The sequence below is a fragment of the Haliaeetus albicilla genome, chromosome 19 (genome assembly GCF_947461875.1).
Source record: "Haliaeetus albicilla chromosome 19, bHalAlb1.1, whole genome shotgun sequence".
Lineage (NCBI taxonomy): Eukaryota > Metazoa > Chordata > Aves > Accipitriformes > Accipitridae > Haliaeetus > Haliaeetus albicilla.
The window spans coordinates 19,987,167-20,011,232 of NC_091501.1; the positions used below are offsets into that span (position 1 = coordinate 19,987,167).

General features: G+C 44.6%; 1 protein-coding gene across 3 annotated transcripts in view; it reads right to left on the minus strand.

Moving 5' to 3' along the window:
- Window positions 1-331: 331 nt before the first annotated feature.
- Window positions 332-24,066, minus strand: part of ITPR2 (inositol 1,4,5-trisphosphate receptor type 2) — a 269,683-nt gene continuing 245,948 nt past the window's right edge. For all 3 annotated transcript variants that reach the window (XM_069806681.1, XM_069806680.1, XM_069806682.1), the window contains 2 exons: window positions 5,243-5,404; window positions 332-4,002 (listed from right to left, as the gene is read on the minus strand). In XM_069806681.1, coding sequence (XP_069662782.1) covers window positions 3,916-4,002; window positions 5,243-5,404 — 249 coding nt within the window. In that variant the 3' untranslated portion in view covers window positions 332-3,915. The remainder of the gene's footprint in view (window positions 4,003-5,242; window positions 5,405-24,066) is intronic.

The window sequence follows — 24,066 nt, forward strand, 5'->3', positions numbered from 1 at the left end:
CCTGGCCTACCAGTTACGGACTAAACAAAAAGCACTCGAGCAAATTATACACCTAACTGCCACCCAACCTTCAGGAAAGGTGGCAATCTGACCCATTCTCCTGAATGGAACAGTTTGTGCCTGAAATAAAATAAATCCTTGCTTTCATTGCTGGATTCAGCCTCATTCAGGGCTGTACCGATGCCTTCTGCTTTGTTACTTACAAGAAATGAATGCACACCCACAGCCTGGTCTCCCAGAGACAACCAACCTGGGTTCCCCAGCAGTCTCCAATTCAGCAGCGCACATTTCCCTGCACCTTAGCACCAAGAATAAGTAAGACAGACATATATAAAATGACACACTTTATTAAAAGTTACATTCAGCAGCAATGGACATATTTACTTAAGTAGATTTTTAACTGTCAAGGAGCTTATAATTATAAATCCCTCTAAGGCATTGAAAGCTCTTAGATGTTTTAACTTCTTTGCAATTATTTCATATAAATAGGTAAGGTAAATGATGCTTGCCTACGAAGAGGATATCCCAGCTGCATTAAACAAAGATATACATATAAATATATGTATAAAACAATGATTTTTGTTACAAACTTATTGATGAGGATATTTCACAATCTTTAAGGCTTGGGCTCTGGCCCTGCAACTATTATTCATGTAAGCAGTCTCCTGTTTAAGTTACCACGTGCGGGTGTACAGATTGCTCACAGGGCAGGGCTTAAGTTTTGACAGAATCAGCAAAAATGTCAAAACGCTCAGTGAAATATATTTACAATCTGTGCAAGTAGCATCACCTACTGTTACTGATTGCAGAGGTTTCTCTTGGAAGCTATCAACAGCAGAAAGGCACCGTGGCGAAGTCTAACTGGCATCTGTTAGCTCTTTGTTTTTGACATTGTAGCTCTCCCTTCTGAAGAGCAGTATTTGGGCTCTTGAGCCTTTGAGCCTTGGGGACATCGGTCAGGGTGCAGGACAGAGAGAGCACCAGCAGCATGCAACTGCAGGCCTGAGCTCAGGGCACAAACACACCGAGTCTCAAGTTTTTCCAGCTCCAACAGCAGAAACCTCCCTTGATGTGCAGCGGTCCAGCTGCTTTTTGCGAGTGTAAACAAGAAAAGTGCCACCCACTTCCAGTATTAGCCAGCTGCCCACCCCCCAATAAATAGCGATCATTTAATTTATCTTATCGTTAAACTGTGCTTTATGCCTCTAATAAGTATATGTGTGAGGAAGAGGAAATTGCTGTTGAAACAGAAATTGTGACTAGATCTGACAAACTGCATAAACTACTTCGAGTTAATACAGCTGCAGGATCTCATTCTCTACCAACTTACCACTGACTTTACATTTGCATGCAACTTCTTTGGCTTCATGATATACAGTAAGTCTAGTCAGAGAGGCAAATCTGGCTTTATCTTACACCAGCGGCTGGTTACTGCATGGCATGTGGCTGATGCAAACTCCCAGAATCAATTCACTGCAAGTCTCTTGGTGCTGAACACTAACTGGTACATGAAGCCCCATCCTCACTGACAGGCAAGGCTTACGGAAGGGGTTTTCACCACCACAGTGATGCTGGAGCAGTAGCATCGAGACCTCATACATAGTAAGCATGAAGGAAAGGCACACTCGAAGCTTTATTTCTAAAATATCTCAGTCATTCATTGAAGACAACTGCTTTTCTGTATTCTGCTTTGACCTAGCAGCTTTCCTACCATCAGCTCCCCATGCCACAGCCGCATCTGCTCTGCTCTCCAAAGACCAGACTGTTGTCTGGTCTTTGGAGTGGAAAAGGTTACTGCAGCCTCGGAAGCAAACCCACAGCATCGACCAGCTCAGTCCAGCTCCCGTCGCCTCCATGCACTCCCTCTGCCTGGGAAGCTGCGAGCCCACCAGCAGAGGAGTTGCAGAAAATTTAGTCTTCCACCACTCACTTTCCTTGGCCTTGTGCCATTTCTGATCACCACCACGTGCTCTTCACCTTACCGCATGGAGGCAGAGCGCTGGCTGGATTTGGGAGAACTTCTTGCAGGAAAGACAGACCCTAAAGCTGGAAATGGCCATCGCCTCTCATAACCGGGATGCTCCATGGACTAAAGGAAAGTCAACAGAAAGAGATTTTGTTTCTGTAAAATACAACAAATCCCTGCTTTCCACATAGTATTTTTTAAGGACACAGTTGAAGCCAATGGAAAATGTTTTAATGACAGAAGAATCAGACCCTAATGTATATTATTTTTATTTCAGCCAACTCACTGGCACAAAACCAGAGATGGCTTTCAAAACCAGGTTTGAATTCGGGATGAAGAGAGGGAGATGCCCCTTCCTTCCCTTTACTCTAGCTCTGTTTGAATTGTGCCTTAAATAAGACAACGGCATTTCTTCAGAGAGAAACTAGAAATAGCGGAGCCAAGAATATTTTCAACTTTGATCAAAATGGCTTTTATAACAAAACAGAAATATTACAGGGGGAAAATCATTGCAAAAATATTTTGGTTTAAAAAGAAACTCCAGGTAATGAGGGTGCATTTCCAAATGTACCAAGGACAATTAGGTAACCAAAACCCACTGAAAATGAAAGTGAACTGGGCCCACGACTCCCATTTGTGCCCCAGAAATCTCAGATAAGAGAGAAGAGCCCTCTTGGGCTCGGTGGAAACCCTGTAACGTTTCTTTTAAAGCCATCCCAGGAAATACAGGATACAGCAGAAACCTGCACAGCTGACTTGGCTGCTGCCTTTCGTAGGGCCTAGAGCTGGAAGGAGCTCCTCCGGCATTGCCCCCCGTCGCCCACCAGCCAGGCCAGTCCTGCAAGCCCCTGAAAGCAGGAAGGGCAGGCAAAGGCATAAGCCCATGACCTTTAGCTCAGGAGAAAGCTGGCAAAATATGGTGCTTATTTACTCAAGTCAACTCTTGCTGAAGATGAGTTTATGGAAGGTAATGACACTATTACAGCTCCATACAGAAAGATATTTCTAAGCTTTTAAAAAAAAAATAAAATCCCATACATGTTTCAAACTACAGGTATAATTTTTTTCTTTCCTGAATCCTCCATTGGAACTTGAATTTAAAATACAGTTTAACTCCTCAGTATGTGAAATCTCACAGCCACATTAATGGAGAACATCTGAAGCCAGGAGAAAGAAATCACTTCCAGTTATGTTGTCAGTGTTATGTGCATAACATTCCCACAGCTGTAGATCCATTGTGCTCCATGTTATAAATAAGAAATTGCATGGTGACAGCTAAAATTCAAAAGCGTTAATGTTTCTCTTTGCAACTCTTTCTATTTTTTTCCTTCTTTTTTTCTTTAATTTTTTTTCAGTCTTTTGAGGTTTCTCCCCTTTCCCTCCTAGTAGAAGTTACTTGAAGCAACATTATCGCTTATCCAATTGACGTATTTACGGTAATTAAAAAATAGTAAATGCCAAGCAAATATGACTAATGTTGCCATTTGGCAAATAATCCAGAAACGACTTCTATTGATTCTGAACCAGGCTGTTGTATTTGCGTTAATAAACATTTCTCCTTCTTCTGCTCATCTTGGTTATCCCAGTGCTTTAGGGAGAAGCCCGAAGGCAGCTCAAAGGATGCGGCCAAACGCTGCCCCGACCTCTGTCGCGCACAGCAGCTACCGCCGAAGCCATCAAGTTGCAGAGCGCAAATGCAGCTGAGTCAGGCCCCGTGAACGAATACAAACGAGCTCCCTTGTATCTCTTGCATTCTAGGTTGTGGTCCCTTTCAACCATGAAAAACAGCTACAAATTGTTCCCAGAGCTAAACCACTTAACATCTTGGCACTTGGTTGTTTTTAACTTTGTAACAATAGGCACTGTTCACTCCTCTCAATCTCAGTTTTTTATTCTATAATAAAGCAGGAATACTGATGAAAGGCTAGTCACGGCTTCTCCCCGTGGTATCAGGGTGGTGGCATGTGATGATTCACATGGGGTGTGTTTGATCCAAGAAAGCCCAGCCTCTGCTTATTCTTCCTTTGTTCTGTCATCTAAGGTGGAAAGGCAGAGAGAGACGAGTTGAGATTTTTTTTTCTTTTTACTATTATTTAGCAGTCACAGAGCAAGATACATATAAGCAAAACAACAGGGAGTGGAATTCTTTTCTTCAGCATTGAAAATTACAAGTAAAAGATGCCTTTGAAGTGGAAGATCTGCTTCCTGCAAAGTATGGACATTTTATTCTCATTTGTACATTTTTCTTATCCAGCGGCAGGTCTTACAGTGTATTTATTATTTGTGCTGCTATCGTGTTGCATAGCCCTGCAGAGGGTCAGCATTTGCACTTGGTGCTGTACAGTCACAGAATTAAAAGATGGTCCCAGCCGCAGAGAGTTTAAATTTAAGCCAGGAGAGAACAGATTCAGCCAGAGGGCGATGAAAAAAACCCACCAGGACGGTATGGGTAAGCACAATAAGCAACAGTCTCAGCACATCCAGCCTAAACCTTTGTCGAGTTTTTCACAGGGAAAAAGACTTTTAAGGAGGGATTTGAAGAGGGATAATTAGATAACTCTGTTGATGCCACTGAAGTGCTTCCCATAAAGAAAACACACAGATGCTTTTCTGAAACTGTAACGAGCACGCCAGAAGGGACCAGCATCTTTAGCAAAAGAGGAGCTGGCCTTCCGATCCTGAAGTGAGAGAAACACGTAAGGTGGTTTAGGCAGGAGCAGGGCTTTAAGGGAGGCCAGCAGCTTGTGCTCCTCCATACCCGGGAGAAGGGGGAGCTGCAGGAGGGGCACAAAGACAAGGGTGACACAAACAAAGCAACAGGCTCAGGGAATTGTTTTCACAACAGCACTGTTGATATTCTTAGTGGGGGAAAAAAATACCAGTGTCAGATTCAGAAATCTCTTCTACTGATTCCCATCAGTATGCAGCTATTTCTGATGCTACGTCTTTTTTACTGCCAGGTTATGCAGTACCTGCATATGCAAAGCCCGTCATCGCTTCTGCAGTTTTCCCTCTGTCCTCACACACTCACTGGGAGGATTTCATAACTAATTCCCCCTCAGCTTTTCTCCTTACCTGTTCTCTGCTGTTGCTAACGGAGTACAATTTCATTCCAAACCCTTATCAGTGTATCTACTCAGAAAGCTTACTGGAGGGAAAGATAAAACCTTTCTAAGACAAAAGCCTCTTTTGTAACCCTGTCCTGACTGTGACCTGATGAAAGCTAGCGCATTCACCCACACGCACTCAGGCTGCTACCCACTGCAGGGCACTTACCTGTTCCTTGAGCTCAGCAAGCTGACTGGAAAGCTGTTTTACAAGGCTCATGGTTGACTCCAGCCTCTCTTGCAGGTTCCTGATTTCGTTTTGCTCACTGTCGCCTTCATTGCTAACCAGGGACATGGCTCTCATCCGAGGGAACCAGTCCAAATTCTTCTCCTACATGGGTATTAGAAAAATTAGTAATGTTAGTAGGGGTTTATGCAGTGCTACTAAGCTGAGACTAGAGAATGAAAACTCAGAAGGACTACTCAGTGGATGACACACAGCAAGTGAGCTTAAGAAGTAGTAAATTCAGAAAGTATTTTATACAAGCATTTTTACTCTTGGTTCTCCTTAGCTACAAAGGAGGCACCAACCGGAAAATCTTGGTTCCCCACAGCTGCACCTGTATTGCAGCGTGGGCAGTGTTGGCACATGTGTCCACGGCTCTGGCACGCAGAAACGCCCGCTGGGTCAGCTCTGGGGAGACTTCTCTGGTACACTAGCACCAGGAAAGCCTGAGCACTCCCCATGCCTTGCTCTTAAGTGTATGCAGGGACACATTTCCCCACTGTCTCTTCAGCTTGGCTGGCCTCCATCTATTTCAGCTGTCCTTGCGGCAATGTCAGCGAGCCAACACCAGGAAAACAAGACAAGCCAGAGTCCTCTCCAGACTGGCCTGGAGCGTGCCTACTGCAAGAGCAGAGGGACCTTGGATTCAGCTGCCCACAACAGACAATTTGGGGTCCTGGGAATGGCTTAGGCTTCAGCATGCTATTCAGATCGTATACCTTAGGTAAATGCAAGCACAACCCCATGGCCAAGGGCTAACCTGCTAAGGACCAAGCACTACATGGAATAGCACCGAATTGGGTGTTTCTCTATTCATGGACTCAGGCTATGAATTTAATCACAATAAAAATACTGTAAATAGATGAGTCAGGAAGGTGCTGCCTATCAGCATGAGCCTGAATTGCCTCCATGGCTCAGGGGCACAGATATTTGTGTGCAAAGCATAACAGACAGAGGAGATGGAAGGGTGCAAGCCTAGGAGGAGTGGCAACCATGTGGCAAGCAACCCAGTTTGCCTTAAGGCACAAGAAAAAGGGAACAGGTCCTGTAGCTGGCAATGCGTTACATCAACGCACCTCTGCCCTCCACCTTGGGGGGAGTGGGAGGATGTGGTTAGATCATATGCCTGGTGTTTTGCAACGGGCCTTTATGGACACGTGCACTTGATAACTTTAGAAGAGAAACAGAAAGAGTTGAAGTGTGTTTCTTCCAGTCTCCTGTGTTGTGAATGGCCCCACACAAATAGCACTATATTGAAAAGAAAAGGAGGAAAGAAAGGGAGGAAAGAAAAGGAGGAAAGAAAAGGAGGAAAGAAAAGGAGGAAAGAAAAGGAGGAAAGAAAAGGAGGAAAGAAAAGGAGGAAAGAAAAGGAGGAAAGAAAAGGAGGAAAGAAAAGGAGTTCTTTTCAGAAGTCCACCTACAAGACTCCTGGCAGGCAAAAGTTGTGCTACTTATGTTGTCCAGGTTTGGTATTTGGTGAAGTTTTAAGTGCATTGAACTTACTGTAGTCTCGGACTTTGCTTCACCATGAAAATAGAAAAGCCAGTGATGATTCTGCAGTATTTACAGCTGGGCAGGGCAGGCAGCCGTACGTGAGCAGGGTCCACACAGGCTAGCCTGGCAGAGCTGTGAGCCCGGGGATGCGCCAAGTGAATACAGCTTCATCGTGCTTCCAGAGAGAGTTGCTCTCAACTCCGTAGTGCTCTGCCCTGATCACCAAACCCTCCCCTCCTACGGCAACGTGGTTTAGAAACAAGCAAGCTAACCCTCGGTAAGTATGGAAGCACTTAACGGTATTCATGTTTTTCCACTATTTGTGTTAGCTCAGTCTCCTCTGTTATCCCAGATAAGACTAAATGCAAAGCCATAAGAATTTTGGTTTGTTTGCTTCTTTTTAACTCAAAACTTCTAATGAGTTTTTGTCCGGCTGTGCAACCTCTGGTCCTGTCGCTAAACTGACAAGATGTTCAGGGAATAAGACTGTGCCCCTCTGTTGCACTTTGCAGCCCAGGGCTCAGTCAGCCGTGTACGCTGGTGGAATGAGGCCTCTTTCCTCGCTGCCCACTTTTTTGAGCCTCGTGATCTCATTATGACAATTTACTGTGGTTATGCATGATGCCATTTTCAATGGGTCATAACTCATTCAAATCAAAACCTGTTTTCACCAGCTCTGCTGGTGAGCTCAAAAGGAGCGCACGTGACCCTCACTGCTGGATATCCCCAGCGGACACACGGAGCGGTAGACTTCTATTTCTGCTGCATGCGTTTCTGCTTACAAGAGCAGCATTCATTTTCCACGAGTATGCTCTGATATTTATTTTAAATTTATTTTGGCTAGGATCTAGCAGAGCATTCATCACGTGCCTAGCATTAAGCACAGGTGTACTCATTTATACTAAGCTTAGTTTGTGCACAGTGCCTTTCTGGATCAATGCCTTTTTTTTGCAAAATGTTTGCCAGCAAATTTGTCTGCCACCACAGGCACAGAAAGTGAATTCAAAGGAGCTACAGCGAACAGAGCTGCACTTGTATCTGAGTGTTTCCTGGAAAGCTCTGGTATCTGCACCCATTACAGCTTCTCTTGCTTGAAGCACCTGAAGGTACCAAACCCAAGGCCGCGTGGCCATAGAGCCAGCTGAGGGGCCGGGAGCCCTTTTTTGGCAAGGCTCACCATAACGCCAAAGTTTCTAAAGCCAGGCTACACAGGGAGAGCAATCTGAGACTCCATCATTGCGGTTCTTGTGTTTGCCGAGTACTGCTGCCAGCATTGTGAAATGCACTTTGCTAGTTTTGTTTTCCATCTGCCACTCCCTCCCTCCTCCAGGATGCAAGGCAGAGACTGCCAACTGCCTCACAAAGATTTTTGTAGACTGACCCTCCACCACACTGCAGCGTCCAGAGGAACACCGCACAGATCCGTGTGGATGCCAGACAGCCTGCCTCCGTGGGCTTGCCTCTCCCGAGGCTCCCACTGTCACCTGCTTCCCTCCTCCTCGGCACGACATTATACTTCCTGGGAAAAGGGGTGACCAGGAGCGGGTGAAGACAGGGACAGAGCACACAGCACCTCGCCCGCTGCCACACGATGCTGTGATGCTGGTGGTAGCTCCTCAGCTGGAACTGCTCGGAACCACGGGGCAGCTCGTCTCGGCCACCACGAGCCCCAGAGTCACGGGAGCTCAACGACGGACTCCACTCATTCGCGTATGCCTGGCTTTGCCTTCCCAGCAGCGCTGTGATAATCCCTCCCAAGAAAGAAACCCAGTTGTGGTTTAGTTACAGACCAAGAGAATCTGGGCATTTTTTGCCAAAATGTTGTGGAGGATCAAGCAAGGACTTGATCCAAGTTCTAAGAGAAGCTGATGGCTTTGCACGGACCAGAGACTTCACAAAAAGATGTTACTGACTTCTACAGCTTTTCCTGGTCACAGAGAGGCAACAGGTCAAACAGCTTACCACAGGTCTCTCACTTGGTAGTCCCAAGTGCTGTGTTGGGTGCAGGCAGGACTTTGCTTCTTGGTTCTCAACTGCATATACATCTAATGAAATCCAGTACAGCTGTGTATCTTTGTCATGCAAAGTATCAGAAAGACTCAAAATTCAGCAAGTCAGTAGGAAACACATTCTAGCCTGCCAACCTGTCTTTAAGTTAAAAATACTTATCTAGCTTTCACCGATAGTTCCATAATAGTGCATGCAGTAGGTATATTCCCTTGCTGAACTGCATGCTTTTGCTGGTCAATATTACCTTATTTTTTCATTGCATTATGAACTGCAGAACTTTATTAAAGGGCAGCATGAAAATTAGCTCTGGCACACAGCCCTATTTGCTGAGTCTATACCACAAACAAACAGCCATTGCTGTTAGAGACAAAAAACTTTTGATCACAAACCTGCCGAGATCCAGAAGGCAAATTGGACAAGGCTCCTCTGCCAAAATTTTTAGTGATCTGTAAGTGTGCATGGGGGGACAGGCACTCTGTGACTGCTCAGCTATGGGAAAGCTATTTTTACTTCGAGGTAATTGCTTGCCAATTAACTGGAGGTAGTTAACATGTTTGTACAACCCCAAACATTTGTTCTGGGACTTAAATGTTTATGGGCTCAGTCCAGGGTTCACCTTGACCAACTAACACATTTTAACGCTGTAACATGCCTCCTCTACGCTGCAGGTGCGCTCCTGCTTCGTCTTATGTGACTGGTGCGGGGCTGGGATTTTGCAAGGTGTTACCTGTCATGCCTTAGCTATCGCTCTCAGAAATCCAACCATTTTGCCCAGGATAGCATTCACTCAGACATTTTGAACCCCATCTGGAACAGAGCAGCAGTTTGGACGAGGGAGGTAGGCTGTTGGCAGGGACCAGGGCAAACCTCTGCAAACAGCTGTCGCAGGACTCCATCAACAGCCACCAGGTTAGCGTGAGGTGACATAGCTTGAGCATAAATGAGCTCACAGAGGGTGAAGTATGTGGATGGGATGCTTTAAAACGAAGTAGCTGTCTGGACACAGAATTAATTGTTAAAATGTACTAAAATCTTCTTTCTAAACAACAGGGGTTGAACGCAGTATATTGTTACTGTTACTTCATTCTTGCACAGGATAGCAGATATTAGCAGCCCAACCGCAGCAGCCCACCTACGGATCACAGCATCTTCCCGCTCCACACTCCCTCCGCAAGCATAACGTGTGCCTCGCAGAATTCATGTTTAAGCATACATCTGTGTCCAGGGCAGAGAGTCAGCCAGACAGGAAGGCTGCAGGGACAGAAAGGAGCCGCAGCCTCCTCTCCGTCAGTTCAGCTGAGGGGAAAAAAAAAAAAGAAAAAAAGGCAGGTGGGGCTAGCCAAAAGGCTGCCGGCCAAAGAGACTGCACACGAGCAGAGCAGACATTTCGCGTGGCGATCCAGCATGCTCGCTCCCTCCGTCCTCCCGCCTCGGCTGGCGGGATTCCAGGGGGAATCACAGCTCCCCCAGGGCGAACACCTCTCTGCCAGGTACTCTGGGTACACGTAGCTGCGAGGTGCCGCCGGCGAGGGCACACGCCTGAGAAATCACAGGGCTTAGAGGATTTGCTACTCACGTTTTCTGAGAAACCTCAAACCCTTCTCCTCAGAGAGGCATGCTCAGAGCAAAAATCTGCGTTTGCCTCTTGGACTTTTCTGTGCAACTTTCTCCTTCCCTTCTGTGGGCTTTCCAGGGGGAAGGCAGAGCTTTGGGCTAAGTCCTCCCCTCAGTAAAACATTGCCATTTTTCTGACTTTGCTAGCTCCAGTTGAGCATGGATGGAGAACAGACTGAAGAGATTTGTTTAGAGTTTCTATACTTTGTACAAAGTCTCTCTCGAGCCATCCCTGTCCTGTTGGCACAGCCCACTGGCTTCAATCGAGCTCTCACGCTGAGCTGAATCCATGCTTCCAGAGTAATTGGCAGAGGGACGTTTCTTTAGGAGGTGCTGGTTTCACAGGCTAGCAGTGAGATGGATCAGCTGCAACCAGCAGGAAAGACTGGGCTGAGACTTTAAAAAATAGATTACTAGATAACAATGAGAGAAAATAGGTCAAAGAGTAGGACAAGGGGGATGAAGTAGAGGGGCGAAGGCAGCCTAATGTACGCTTTCTGCCGGTGCCACTGCCGTGGGCTCAGAGTGCCACGCCGCCGTCAGCCGTACCAGACTTTCATTTCTCCAGCAGACTCTAACACAGCGACTCTTAGCCCTTTCTGTCCTGTGACCCCTTGTTGCAACATGAAAACAAGCCGTTTCAGGACTTCCCTCCTATCTATTCAAAACGAAAAGCAGCGATGACTGCTCACAACTCCTCCGGGTTGTGACCTCCCCAGCTGCGCGCATCAGCGCAGGAGACGGGTCTCCGCGCCCTCCAGCCCACGAGACGGGTCTCCGCGCCCTCCAGCCCACCGCTCCCCCGTCTCACACAGACCATTTGCTCCTTGGTGCCTCGGCGAGGCAACCGAAACGGCCCCCAGGAGCGTATTTGTTTCCTAATAGCGAGGCTGAGAGAATGGGTGTGCTTAAAGCCCTCTTTGCTCCTCGGGTAGGGGGGTGACCGAAGGGTGCAGAAGAGGAGTGTGGACCTCACCATGACGGTTTGCTACCGGCAGCTCGGTGTGCTGCGCTGGGCTGTCCGTGGTATCTCACCCCGCAACAGGCGCTTGCTGGCACGCAACGAACAGCGGGCACCGCGGCAGCCCAGCAAAAGCCTCCCATAGCTTTAGGGAGGCAGCTTCACCCTCTGCGCCGCAGCCGCGCCGGGGACACGAGCCTCGAGCGAAGGCAAACAGAGCGTCGGCACCGCTGCTCTTCGGCAGGCGGCTCGTGTCCTTTCAGGCACGAGAACGAACAGGCCGTTCGCTCCCCTTTCTTGAGCTGGCACCTTGAACAAATATTTTAGCGCTGGGTACAGAGAGATCTATTTACTGAGAAATTATTCTTTATGTCTGAAACGTAAGTAAGTCCATCCATTCCCTTCCAAGATCTGTTGCCCGTATAAGCAGACAGGGATCAGTCCAAACGACCTTTTGAAAGCTATTATTTTTCTGCCTAGGGACAGACTCTGGTCCTAAAAGTCTGTAGTTACGTAGCTCCTATAGCCACCTTAAAAAGGGATTTTAAAGATTTAAACTATCTTGTGCTTTAGATGACACAGGGCAATAACCACTTTGTGATTTAATCACAGACAATAATAATTTTGTTCAGTGCATGATTCAGCTAATCCACAATTTGATAAACGTTCATCCTAAACTACAAACCCAAATAGCTTTCTGCAAATCCTGTTTGACACTTTAATGTTAAGACTATTTGATAAGCAATCTGTGCTGTACAAGAATATAGGGAGGGAAATTAGGAATTGTTATGCATCTATACACATCCACAACAGTAATTCAAGGAAAATAAAAATAAACCTTGGCAATTACAGATAAATCTTTATGCAACAAGAAAACTAATAGGTTTGGCTGGGTCTGTACTGGATTGATACATGCTACAGCTTCCCCAACTCACGGAAAAATATAGAAATCTGTTTCTCCCTTGAAAGAAGGTTGGAACCATAACACAGACCCACCGTCTGCTTTAGCAGCGTCATTGATGCATTTACTTTCATTTTAACTTGGCTGAATGTTTTTGAGGGCTGCAACAGAATCTATCACTGTAATTCTGAATAATTGTGAGTTCTTCAAGACCGATATCCAGGCCAGTCAGTTATAAATGTCTCACTATCAGCATTCCTGCTTGTGATATCCCTGCAAAAATAATGGCAAGGAATTATAATAAACTTCAAATTGCAAAGATTTTTCTCTGATGCTGTATGAGCCAGTTTCGATACTCAGCCTGAAGCCTGTAAAGGACCCTGCTTTTCCAAGAACAAACACCCCAAAACTTCTGCTTATCGAATACACCTGGGGGACTTGGCATTTATCTCCAAGAGATGGAGACAGTCACGAAAATAATTTTTTACAGTCGAGACCGTAAGTTTGAACGTGATCTCACACCACTCTTGTGGGCAAACCCATATGCAAATGGTAAGTACATGAGTCAGCAGCGTGCCCTTCAGAGTGAAAAAGGCCACCACGACCTGGGCTGCACCAGCCAGAGTGCAGCCAGCACGTCGAGGAAAGCGATCTGCTTCAGCCCCGAGCAACCGTGCCCCAGAAGGTGGAAAGCAGAAACCCAACTAAGCAGCTTTGTCACCAGCGCACGGAGGCTGCACCTCCCAGTACCCTCCAGGTGGGAACCCGGGGGACCTGCTGGTGTGCAAGGGCCGCAGCCGGCCGGGGACTCCCCAGAGTTGCACGGCACAACTTCTGCCTGCTTGGAGGGCGGGGGGCTGTATCCCACCCCAGCACCACTCTCCTTGAAGCCACGTTTGCTTCTCGCGTCTTCCCTTCCCCGCGGCACACGTTCATTTCTCAACTGTTGATTTCTTCTGCCGTTTCAATTGCTCTCTGCCACCTTATCTCTATCATAACCCTGAGAATTGATATTCTCCTCTGCAAATCTTCAAGAATCCCAACACTACCATCTGAAACTAGGATCTGGTGCTTAATATTTGTGCCCTTAAAATAGATATAATTATAGATCTGTGCAAAACATGAGTTTATTTTTCCACATTCCTATGTTTTTATGTTGTTAGTGGTTACGGGACGTTCTTTAGGAAAAACACTTCAGATTATTCATTTAAAATAATTAAATTATTTCTGATATAATCCCTGGATCTTGTGCATAACGAAACAACATCTGGTACAGAGATTAGAAAATAAATGTTCTTGGCTTATTTTTTTTTCTTTTGTTAAACAGATGTTGTTGATACAAAACGCAGAACTGTAAATCATAGCCTGCAATGTGGACACAGACTGTCACTACTGAGCAGAAATTTACTGTGGCTAGATAGAGATTTGAAACAGCAATGAATCACTGGCTTACTAACTTTATTCACGTGGGTATGGTTTCAATATTCTGACATTAAGTGCACATGTCCTTAAAAAAAGAACCTTTTAATGGCAGTATGGGAGGCTCTGGTTTAGTTCCAGCTGTCTCGGTGGGGGAAGCACAGCGTAATGCAATGGCTGCCTCTGCGCTGAGGCACCTGGCAGTTCTCTGTCCCTTCCCTCCCAGCTCACTGCGGTACCGATATTAAATCCCGCAGGGCTGGCTCCCCTGGCGCTGAGAGCGGCCCCCCTTCGTGCCCACCGGGGAGGGCAGCCCTGTCACGGGAGAGGGGCTGAGCTGCTCGCGCAGCCTCACCATGGCCACCAAAATGCCTCCAGCTCTAACTTCTGTCTCCCTCTCCTTCCCCTGCTGCTCCCAACATCATTTCAGCAAATTCACCGTTCGGTTGCTGGACTGGCTCACACCTAGCTGAATGGTAATGGTATTTCTGCTTCCCATGGACTGCATTTAAAGCAAACAGAATTACGATGCTTCTCCAGCCCCTTGCCGTACCTACCCGCACGCTACCACACCGCTTGCACTAGCATGCTGAAGCCCCCCCTTCTCCTGTTCTTCTTTTAATATTGATTTTCTTTTGCAAAACATGCTAGCAGGCGCACTCCAGATACCGCACTCCAGACAAAAGCCAATGGCACTAATCCCACTGCAATGTAAACATACCCTACAGTATCATGCCACAGCTGGCGACAGAGATGTTGTCTCCTCCTTAGAGACATACTTACCATTCAGCTGGTAAGGACACCACAAATTTTGACCCATTTTTGTCAATGTAAGTGCTGGTTTGATCCAGTGGATCAGCGTCTAACTCCATGGTTAAACTCCAAACCATGACCTCTACTTCATATCTTTTGTGGCACAGGATTCGGGCACATACTTGTTGAAATTTATGGGTTTTTTTCACATTTTGCTTTAATTCTCTGGTCCTGTTGCCTTGTATTTTGCAAGTACTGTCCATTTCCTAGCTTTAGCTTCAATTTGGTGTAACAGAATCTTTGGGAAATACAAAGACTCAGCTGGAGACTCGTTTTTCAGAGGCTCAGGACTTGACCTTATTCTCAGCTTTACACAGGCAGAGCTTCGCTGATTGCAGCGTGATTGTTCTGGTTTAGGATACTGCCAGAGTCGAGGCATTTTGAATCCTGATCGGAATGTTCCTGTTTCAGGCCCATTTTGACTCAGATGTATTTTGCACATGGTGCAGTATGAAAGAACAATTTAAAGAACAACATTTTCTTTTAAGATTAATAAGAATTATTACCTATCACCAATGGGCTATACCGAACTGTTTTTTTAAGCAACGATGTGATCATGCATATACCATACACTTGCATAAATTCACATACTCGAGTATCAGTCAGAGGAGAGAAAAAAGACCTAGCTTTCTCTCTGAAGTGTCTCTTGACAAAACACCACCAAGCAATGGCCACCTTTCAGCCTTATGGGCCTGAACGCTACCAACCTGCTCACAAATTGCTTGCTCTGTTCAAATGCTCGCCTGTGGGTTTTGTATATTCCTCTGCAGGGCGAGCACAACTCCTTGCCTGTGCAGACACGATGGCCAAGGAGGGGTCACTTGGCAGCTCTGGCTGTGGCTGGGTGAGTGGCAGATCCCACAAGGTGCCACTTGCCCACTGGGAAGCACGGAGCACTTTTATTCCCTTTGGGAAATAGGCGGAAACCAGCAAAACCGGGCCCTCAAGGTGAAACAAATGGCTATTAGTTCAGGTTCGTGTCTACTGTGTGCTGTTTTCAGAGGCTGCAAGCATAGATCAATAAAAGACAAAACCACCATGGTACTTTGTGAGCCTATATCTGCCTATACTACATTTTCATTTAGTGCTCTTGCTCGCATTGCTAGGAAAATATTGAAATAGATCCTCTGTACAGATCTGCTGTTTCTTTTTTTTTTTTTTTTTTAGCCCAGCATTTAAATATGGTTTGCTCTGTTCAATTAAAATGCATTTTCTCTTGAGAACAAGCAGATGATCAGTTTCACAAACCCGGAGTTAGAATTTTCCTTCAGCAGCACCCAGCAAAATGAAAAACAGAGACAAAACATTCTAATCACGTGTATAAAATACACAGGGTCCATTAAATATCATTTAAAGTTGCCTGTTTGTTTTGGAGACTCTTTAAAGCTCCTACTAACCCAAACTCACAGAAGTGTAATGTGATTCCTGATCTATTGAATTTCGTAGGATGGCTGTAGTGGGTTCCATTATATATAAATTGGATGCAGCCAATTTACAATCTCCGATATATACTTTTATCTCAAAATGCCCTGTGAGGCAATTGTGTAAAGTACTTTATCAGGGATTGTTGTTGGTAATATTGCAAGATTTCATGATGTAAAAAATACATCAATGTCATTTAAATTGAACAAAATGGTTCCCATTTTTTTTCTCCTGTAGAGCATTTTTAACCATCTTCTCAACAAATTTGTTCAATAAATACTGTATGAAACAAACATTTTGCACTTTGTCCCACAGATACAATTTGCCAACCTGATTGATTTCTTTCTCTACAACTAATCTGATTTCTTTAGGCTATATATCTTCTCTTTTATTAAAGATGATGCAATCTTAGCTTTTTATCATACACACATCCACCACACTAAAAAGAGAGAAGATTCCATGAACTAGCCTTGCAACCAAACAGAAAAACCTGACACAAATCTCATAAAGCTGATCCCAAAAGATAAATGGCACAATGAGACCGAAGTTTTACAAATTCAGAAACTTATCTATGCAGAGTAATACAGGCCAACGGATTTTTCTTCCCATAACAGATACAGAAAACAAGTAACTTCATCATATCTGTAACACCTTGTAAAACAAGCTCACACTAACGTTGCACGCAACTCCCCCAAACCTTGCTGTCTCTGAACTGTGAGAACTCAGAAGCAGAACTACATTTTTGGTAGCCTTTCCCTGTTACTTCTTGCAGAATCTCACCGCTATGTTTTAAGTCCAACCAAAGTTACGCTTATTTACTTTTAAATGGTGTTCCTGGTAAGGCAACAACCTCAAACTCATCTCCCTGTTCTTTTACTAATTGCCCTTATGTCTTTGGGCAAACCCATAGTCCTTCCTTTCCTCAGCATCTGCAGTTATCTATCTGCCTTGGCTGCAGACAATTTTGGAGCCTCTTTCCCATTCAGGAAGCCAGAAGCTTAGTACCACTGTAATACAAAGAACAATAATTGTTTTCAAATGTTGCAATAATATTCTCAAACAGCATTGAAGTGTTTTGTGTTTGTTGCTTCTCCCATAGTGCAAAATCAAATGAATTCAGTTTACACGCTTTGGGATCTGCTCATCACATTGTTCCTCTGGGGTTGAACTCAGCACTATCTGTGACCCCAGTTAAGGTCCAGTTTTCATTAGGCAAAGCCATACACAGCCAGTCCCAGGAGAATCGAGGCTCTGTTACTGCCAGGATTTTAAGCGCAACAGTAGGTGCCTATCCAGTGCCTTGGAGAGCCTTTCCATCATTTGAAATCACAGAATAAAGGTCTGCCCACACACAGATCCATCTGAGGCCACATGCTTCTTTAACAAAGGGATAAAAGATGGCTCTTGCAAGCTGCCTGGAAAGTTAACAGCTCCAGTCTCTGGCAGGTCAAGGCGGGAGTGGATTCCAGCAGGGAACCGCAGCCCATGTCCTGCCAGCAGCACTGCTCGGCTTGAGGGCGCTCCAGCTGGAACACCTCCACTCCATGTTCGTGGGGATGTGCAAGTTTCAAGGAACACAGCCTCATGTCCAGACCCCTGCTCGAGTTTTTAAGGCCAGCAGCAAACAAACAAACAGGAACCCAACTCGGCTCATTTATTTTAATTCGCAAATTGAATGAATTGAAGTTGGAAGGAGGACAAGGAGGCTGTGACTACACTGTATGATCGAGGCAGAACCCATCTTTACAGCAAAATCGGTCTTCGAAGCCTAAATGCTGGTCAACAGACAGGTGGCCAAATCCTTCAAATACAGAGGAAATCAAGCTGAGATTACAACTGAGCCACAATACCACAGGGTCCAAAAAGACTAGTGCTGGGTAGTATCAAACCACTGATCCCAGACCTTGGGGGAAATCTCAATGAATATACTTTTGGGGAGTTTTAGGCTCCGCTCTGTAACTTCCAATTACATTACAGCTTTGTATTCAGAAGTGATTTCAAAGGAAAAAGGAAAAAAGACACCCTTGTGTTGGTGCTGGGACCTGCCCCATTAGGAGTTAATGAGACCGTGAGGGGCTGAGCACGGAGGCAGCAGGGACAAGGACACTGTGCAGCGGCATGGCCGTTCCTTCACTGAGTCAGTTCTGGGGATGAAGGTTATCACCACACCCTCACCACACACAGCAAATCTGCCTGGGCTGCAGCACCTGCCGTTGATATCAATCTTTCTCCCATTGCAGCTAATGGCATCATTTCTAAGGAGGCAGGATCAGATCCGTGGTTTCCCATTCAAGCAGCAACAGGAAAATTAATTTTCCCTGTCTGGAAAGAATGTATATAAACTTAAAGCTGCTAAAACCTCAAGTTTTTACAATGAGGTACCAAATGAAGCCCACCTTTCCCTTTATTAACCCATACCTCACACATCACCTAGCCAAGCAGGCCAGCTAAACTGTTTACGGTGGATCAAAGAGCTCATTTCTAGAAGATGCAGAGCCCTTGAAGTAGAAGATGCTCAGCTCTCTTGTAGAATAGGAGCTTTGTGCAGAGATGCAAAGTCCTCACGTGATGCTAACTTCATGCTTTGAGCAACACACAAATGAGCAGGAAATCAGCTAATTAGGCATGTTACTGTAATTGCTTGTTTTATGAAGTGGAGAGGGAGGTGTTCAGCACTTCTATAAGATAATAATGTGGAGGCAAAATTGTACAGAGAGGCAAAAATAGCAATGTACTACCTACAGAAATGAACATTATTTTTGAACAACAGGAAAAGCAACAACAGAAAAATAATTCGATACCTAGCAGCAGGAAAAACAACAATGCTTTCCCTATATTCTGTAAATGTAAAACTGGATAACACTTGGGTATATGAGGGGAGAGGGACCTCCCCTCGTATACTCAAGCAGTGGTTGAACCTGTGCAAAGCACAATTCCAGCTGTATTCTAGTGACTCTGTATCACCACTCGGTAGCTCTGAGATCCTCTGTGAATTTGAGGCAGGCCTTGATGCAGAAAAAGGACTTTCTCTGGGACCCGGTGCACTCAAACCGAAGCCCTGAACTCCCCACAGGGCCTGTGTCCATGTGGAAGGACAGAGACACCTGCATTCTTGCTTGCTCTTCTATTTTGAGCACGACAAAAAATGGGAGCAGTAAATCATCTATTTAGGCATATTTCTTTAATTGCTTATTTTATGAAAACCCAACTGCAGACAAAACCAATGTTGTATTTCCTAGGAAATTAGCCTGTCAGAGAGACCTCAGATCTTATTTAGCAGCCGGCTTTTGTGCTCTTGGTATTACTGCCATGGTAAGTAATTACTCATAATGTGACATGCATCGTATCAGTCGTTTAAAAGTAATTAAGAAAAAGTTGCATAGCTTAATGATATGTACATACATCTCATCCTTGCAAGTTTTGCTTTCATAGTATCTGCTAGCTTTTGGAGGAAGGCCAGTTTTAAAAAGTAAAATAAATCAGTCCTAACAATGAGAGCATTATTAGCTTCCCAAAAGTTATAAACTCCATGCCCCACTCCAGCAGAGCATTTGTGTGCACAAGTCCTGCAAGCATTTTCAAGTCTGTGAGTTGCCAGATCAGAAATTTCATGTTGAACTAGAATTTATGATAATGAAGAAGCCTTAAAAATACAGTTTATTTATAGTGAGCCAGTTTAAGAACCGCAGCTCACCGTCCCTGGCAGATTTAGCTGGAGCAGCTGAAGGGGTCACCCCTATCAGCTGTGTGCCCTTTCTCCTTGCTGATATTATCCTACCTATAAAGAGGCAGCAGAGTCGGTACTGTGTCCTCTCCTCAACCAGTGCAGTTCAGACTGGCATGACTTCAGTGGCCATCAATTTTCACATTAGTACTCTGGGCTGCGAACTGCAGAAGCTCAGGAGTGAACAAACACATCGCTTGTCCTCCCCCCTTTGCTATTGTTGTGGTTAATTGCAACAGAAGGGTATGGTGGACATCTGGGGGAGGAAGCTTCTTAAATTGCCTAGGATGAATCACCAGAGCACATGTGAAAAACACCCGGAGTGTCTTCCTGACAACCCAAGTGTCCCTTCTGCAGCATTCATGTCACCTTGGATTGACATTTCTCTGGTTTAGGTCATTCTCTCTATCTGTACAGTGTTTAGCAATCCTCGGATGTAGTAAGAATACCTAGGGACTAGAGATAAAAATTAGCAGGGAACACTTTTGCCTCCAAAATTCAAAAAGCTGATAGGTAACAGAATAGAAAAATCCTGGATGTCAGAACTCTTTTTTTTGTCTCCAAAGAAGTTATATTTTAAGAGCTGAGGTCAACAGCCCTCTTAGTACATAGAATTTTATTACATTCTTTGACAAAAATTGACAGCAGTAAAGAACAGCTTGTTCCACAAACCCCACTCCTCCTCGCCCGCCTGCTGTCAGCATGCTCTTCCCCTTTCCGTATGGCACTTTTTCACTGCCTTCACCTCGCCTTGTCTGTGTTTCCTTTGGACCTGCCTCCTCTAGAACCTCCACATGGTTTGCTCGGGGATGGCCACTGAACACGCTGGATGTCAGGCTGGGGGCGCGCACCGGGATTTGGCATCAGTGAAATGACTTTACGTTCGCTAACTAACCCTGGGACAATCTCTCACTGCCCCAAGGTGTGAAAGGACAGGCAGCCAGGTTCTCGACCCACAGCTGTCGGGCTCTGCAGGCTCCGCTTGGCTCACACTTTTGGTGTTTTGACAGCCAGCTACTTCTGCTGAGGTTGGCTAAAATGAAAAAAATCCCTTTGCAGGGCCACACACAGGTGTGCCAGGGACTATACGCAAGCAACTCCAACTCCAGGAGGGAGCTTGTCCCCTGTCCCTGCTGCTACGCTGGGGGGTCACAGCCTCATGGAGTGACTCTGGCCGGGACCTCGCAGCATCACTGCTGAGACCTGAACCTGGGGAGCAGCTACGTGCTGCCACAGCTCACATCACACCTCTGCTCCGGAGGTGGGAGCACAGCAAAACGCAGAGCAGTGAGGCAGGAGAGAGAAGGATGCCGAGGGAAAAGGGCTTGCGCTGCCCAGCACACAGCATGGCTCAGAATGACAAGTACCGTGAGACTTCTCAGTGGCTCATTCGGCATTATTCCCAGTGCCGCTTTTGAATTTAATACTGACTTCTGGGCATCTAATAGAAAAGGAAGGCAAAACCATGAGGCTGCAGGTAGGAAGAAGAGAGACAACAGCACCAGCTCAAGAGAGCGCTAAACTCAGATCAATTTTCAAACTTCAGTATTTAAAAAAAACCAACCAAACAACTAGAATTTTTCAAAATGCAGAATGCATTTTCCTCATGACATGGAAATGGCCATAATATTTGGTAAATACTTTTATTTAATAGTTTAAAACAAAAAATGATGAAAAAAGCTGACACCTTCAGACTATTTGAAGTGAAGTAGTCAAAACATTTTCTCACATTACCAATGACAGGCCACTGCTGTGACACAAAAGTGCTTTTAAAAGAACTGAATAAGAAAATCACTATTCAGAATTCCAGGCTGGTGTTGCTCAACCTGTTTCTTCTACTTCATCCTTATGTTGATAGGAATTTTGCTTTTGATTCCAGTGGAGGTGTTGGGACTCTAATAGCCTGAAGAGAGACTTAAGATTAGGAATTTGCCTTTCAGCAGGGATACATTTACAGATGAAACAAGATGTACAGGAATACTTTTAAGATACTATCATGGTATAAAAGGCTCATGGTCCCAATGACCGCAGTGGCAAGAGAACAGAACCTTTAATTTCCCACCAAAGAACGCCTTGCTTTAGGGAGATGGTCTAACGCATAGCAGTATCCTTTACTCTTTATGAACATAGCCTGGTTTTAGAGCAGTTTTCAGCTGACTGAGGAGTTATGTAATTGCACCAATTACATCCAATTACATAATTAGAGTAAATAAGTAATAATATAATTAGGTGCTGTAATTATGTAGTTATGACAGGTAGCACTAATGCTGATAAAATCCATTATGAAACTTGCTAAGAACTGTGGACAGGGCACACGAGAACAAAACTTTTAGGGCTTCATTTGCTAAAGTCTTTCATTCTTCCAACAGGCAAAATAATTAATTTAATTACTACGCCAATAGCCTTTTATTTTTGCAAATGAATGGAGGCACAAATCATAGGTTAATTCATATCTCTCTGTTTTGCTGAAAAAAAATCAGTAACTAATCACCTACATTTTTTGCCTCCATTTATCTATTTACAGCTACCAAAGCTTAGGTGAAATCTGCATGTACAAATTGCACCTCTGAAAAAAGAAGTCTAAAAATGTGGACGTTAACCTTCACTGTTCCAGTTATTGCATTCAACTGTCTTCTCTGACAAATGGATACAAGGAACACTCAAAGATTGCTGTATCAATGTAATACAAGTTATGTGCATCTCTCTGGGTTTGCTAGGGATGGTATTTCTCGTCCAATGGGTCAGGTAAGAAGTTTTTTTCTGCAGGAATGAAAATTCAATAGGGGAATCATCCATGCAGGTTCTCAGTGCAAATGCAAGGCATGTAGCCACCTTTACAAAGTTTTTAGGATATTGTATAATACCTGTCTGACTTCATAAAAGAGGCCTGGATAACAAACAAATAATAAAACCTACTGCCCTGATTTAATATTCATTAATATTTCACCCGATAACTGATATAAGATAGTGTGCAAGAAGAATGGGCATCACTGAAAGATCTGAAGTGCTTTATTCCCACCAACGTCTCCATAAAGTAACTGTCTGGAAAGCTAGAGGTGTATAAACTGTGTGTTGTTTTACAATACATTTTATGCTTGATGCTTTTTTCTAAAAAGAAAAAAAAAATAATAACTTGCTTTATGAAAGCTGGATAGCTACTGATTACTTCTGTCACTGCTCAGAGCAGTATGCTAAACACTGAAGCAAATACAGAGCTGCTGGGAAAATCAAAACCACAGGGAATATTAGGAGTTTGCAGCTCATGTCCACAGTCCAGAAGAAGAAAGCAGAAGTCCTCTGCCTCAAGGTGTTTTGAGGCCAGAGACATGCAAGATGATGGGAATGCCTTGAAACAAGCCACCCCTGGAACAGAAATACAAGTGAACTTGGAAACATGCAAAAATATTGCCTTTGAATGAGAGGTGTGTACAACATCACCTACAAGTTTCTTTCCCCTTCTTGAACTGGAAAATTGTGAAAGTGAAACTAGATGTGTAAATAATTCCCATCCCTTTTGGCACCCAGCCTTTCAAATAATATTCCAAACCAAGAAAACCATAGTATTCCTGTTATTTTCCAGTTGTGCTATCAGCAAGCCTTCAAACCAGATGCTTCACTGTTTGCTGGACAAATGACACATACAAAAGACTAAAAGTCATAATATAGACAGTCATAGTTTTGGGTCCTGATGGGTCTGAGCAGTGGAGAAAAAAGACTATCAGAAATTGTAGATGTTTTCCCTGGTACTTAGTTAATACTGATAATCTTTACAATGTTACTTTTTGCAATATTTTGCAAGACAGTAGTAGACAAGTACAAATAATAATTGGTTTCTAACTGCAGTTGTAGGGGCAGTGAGGATGATACTTGGAGCTAAACTCTACTTTCTATTAAAGAAGTTACTGCAGCATACTCCAAAATTTTGACCTACGTGTATTTGAGGATGGATCTGAGCCTTGAAGATTCAACTTGGGTAGAAATTTTCTCTCTTAGTAATCCAGCTGTGAAAACACAGAATTTGGGTTTGATCCATTAAAGCTACATAAGCAGCCATAAAAGGCATACCTAATCATAATAAAAACTAGTAGAGTTAAGAGAACTTTTCCAGGAGTATGATTCATGGAGTTTTTTCAGCCATATTCTGTATCGCCTGAAATATAAAACCTCATTCCATCTTGTCCCCTTCAAAGAGGTCCTGAGACTGCCCTGTTCTTCCAGCCACTGTATTTTTATAAATATTTGTCACATTCCCATACACCCCAATGAGCCTCAATCAGCAATGAGTCAGTTCCACTGGCAAGCCCCAGTTCCCTTGTGAAAGGTTAACTTGTAGTCCGCCTCTTTTGTGCCAGATCCTAACCAGAACTCGGTCTCTCACCAGGGACTTGCTCACCTCTCCCAGCATCATA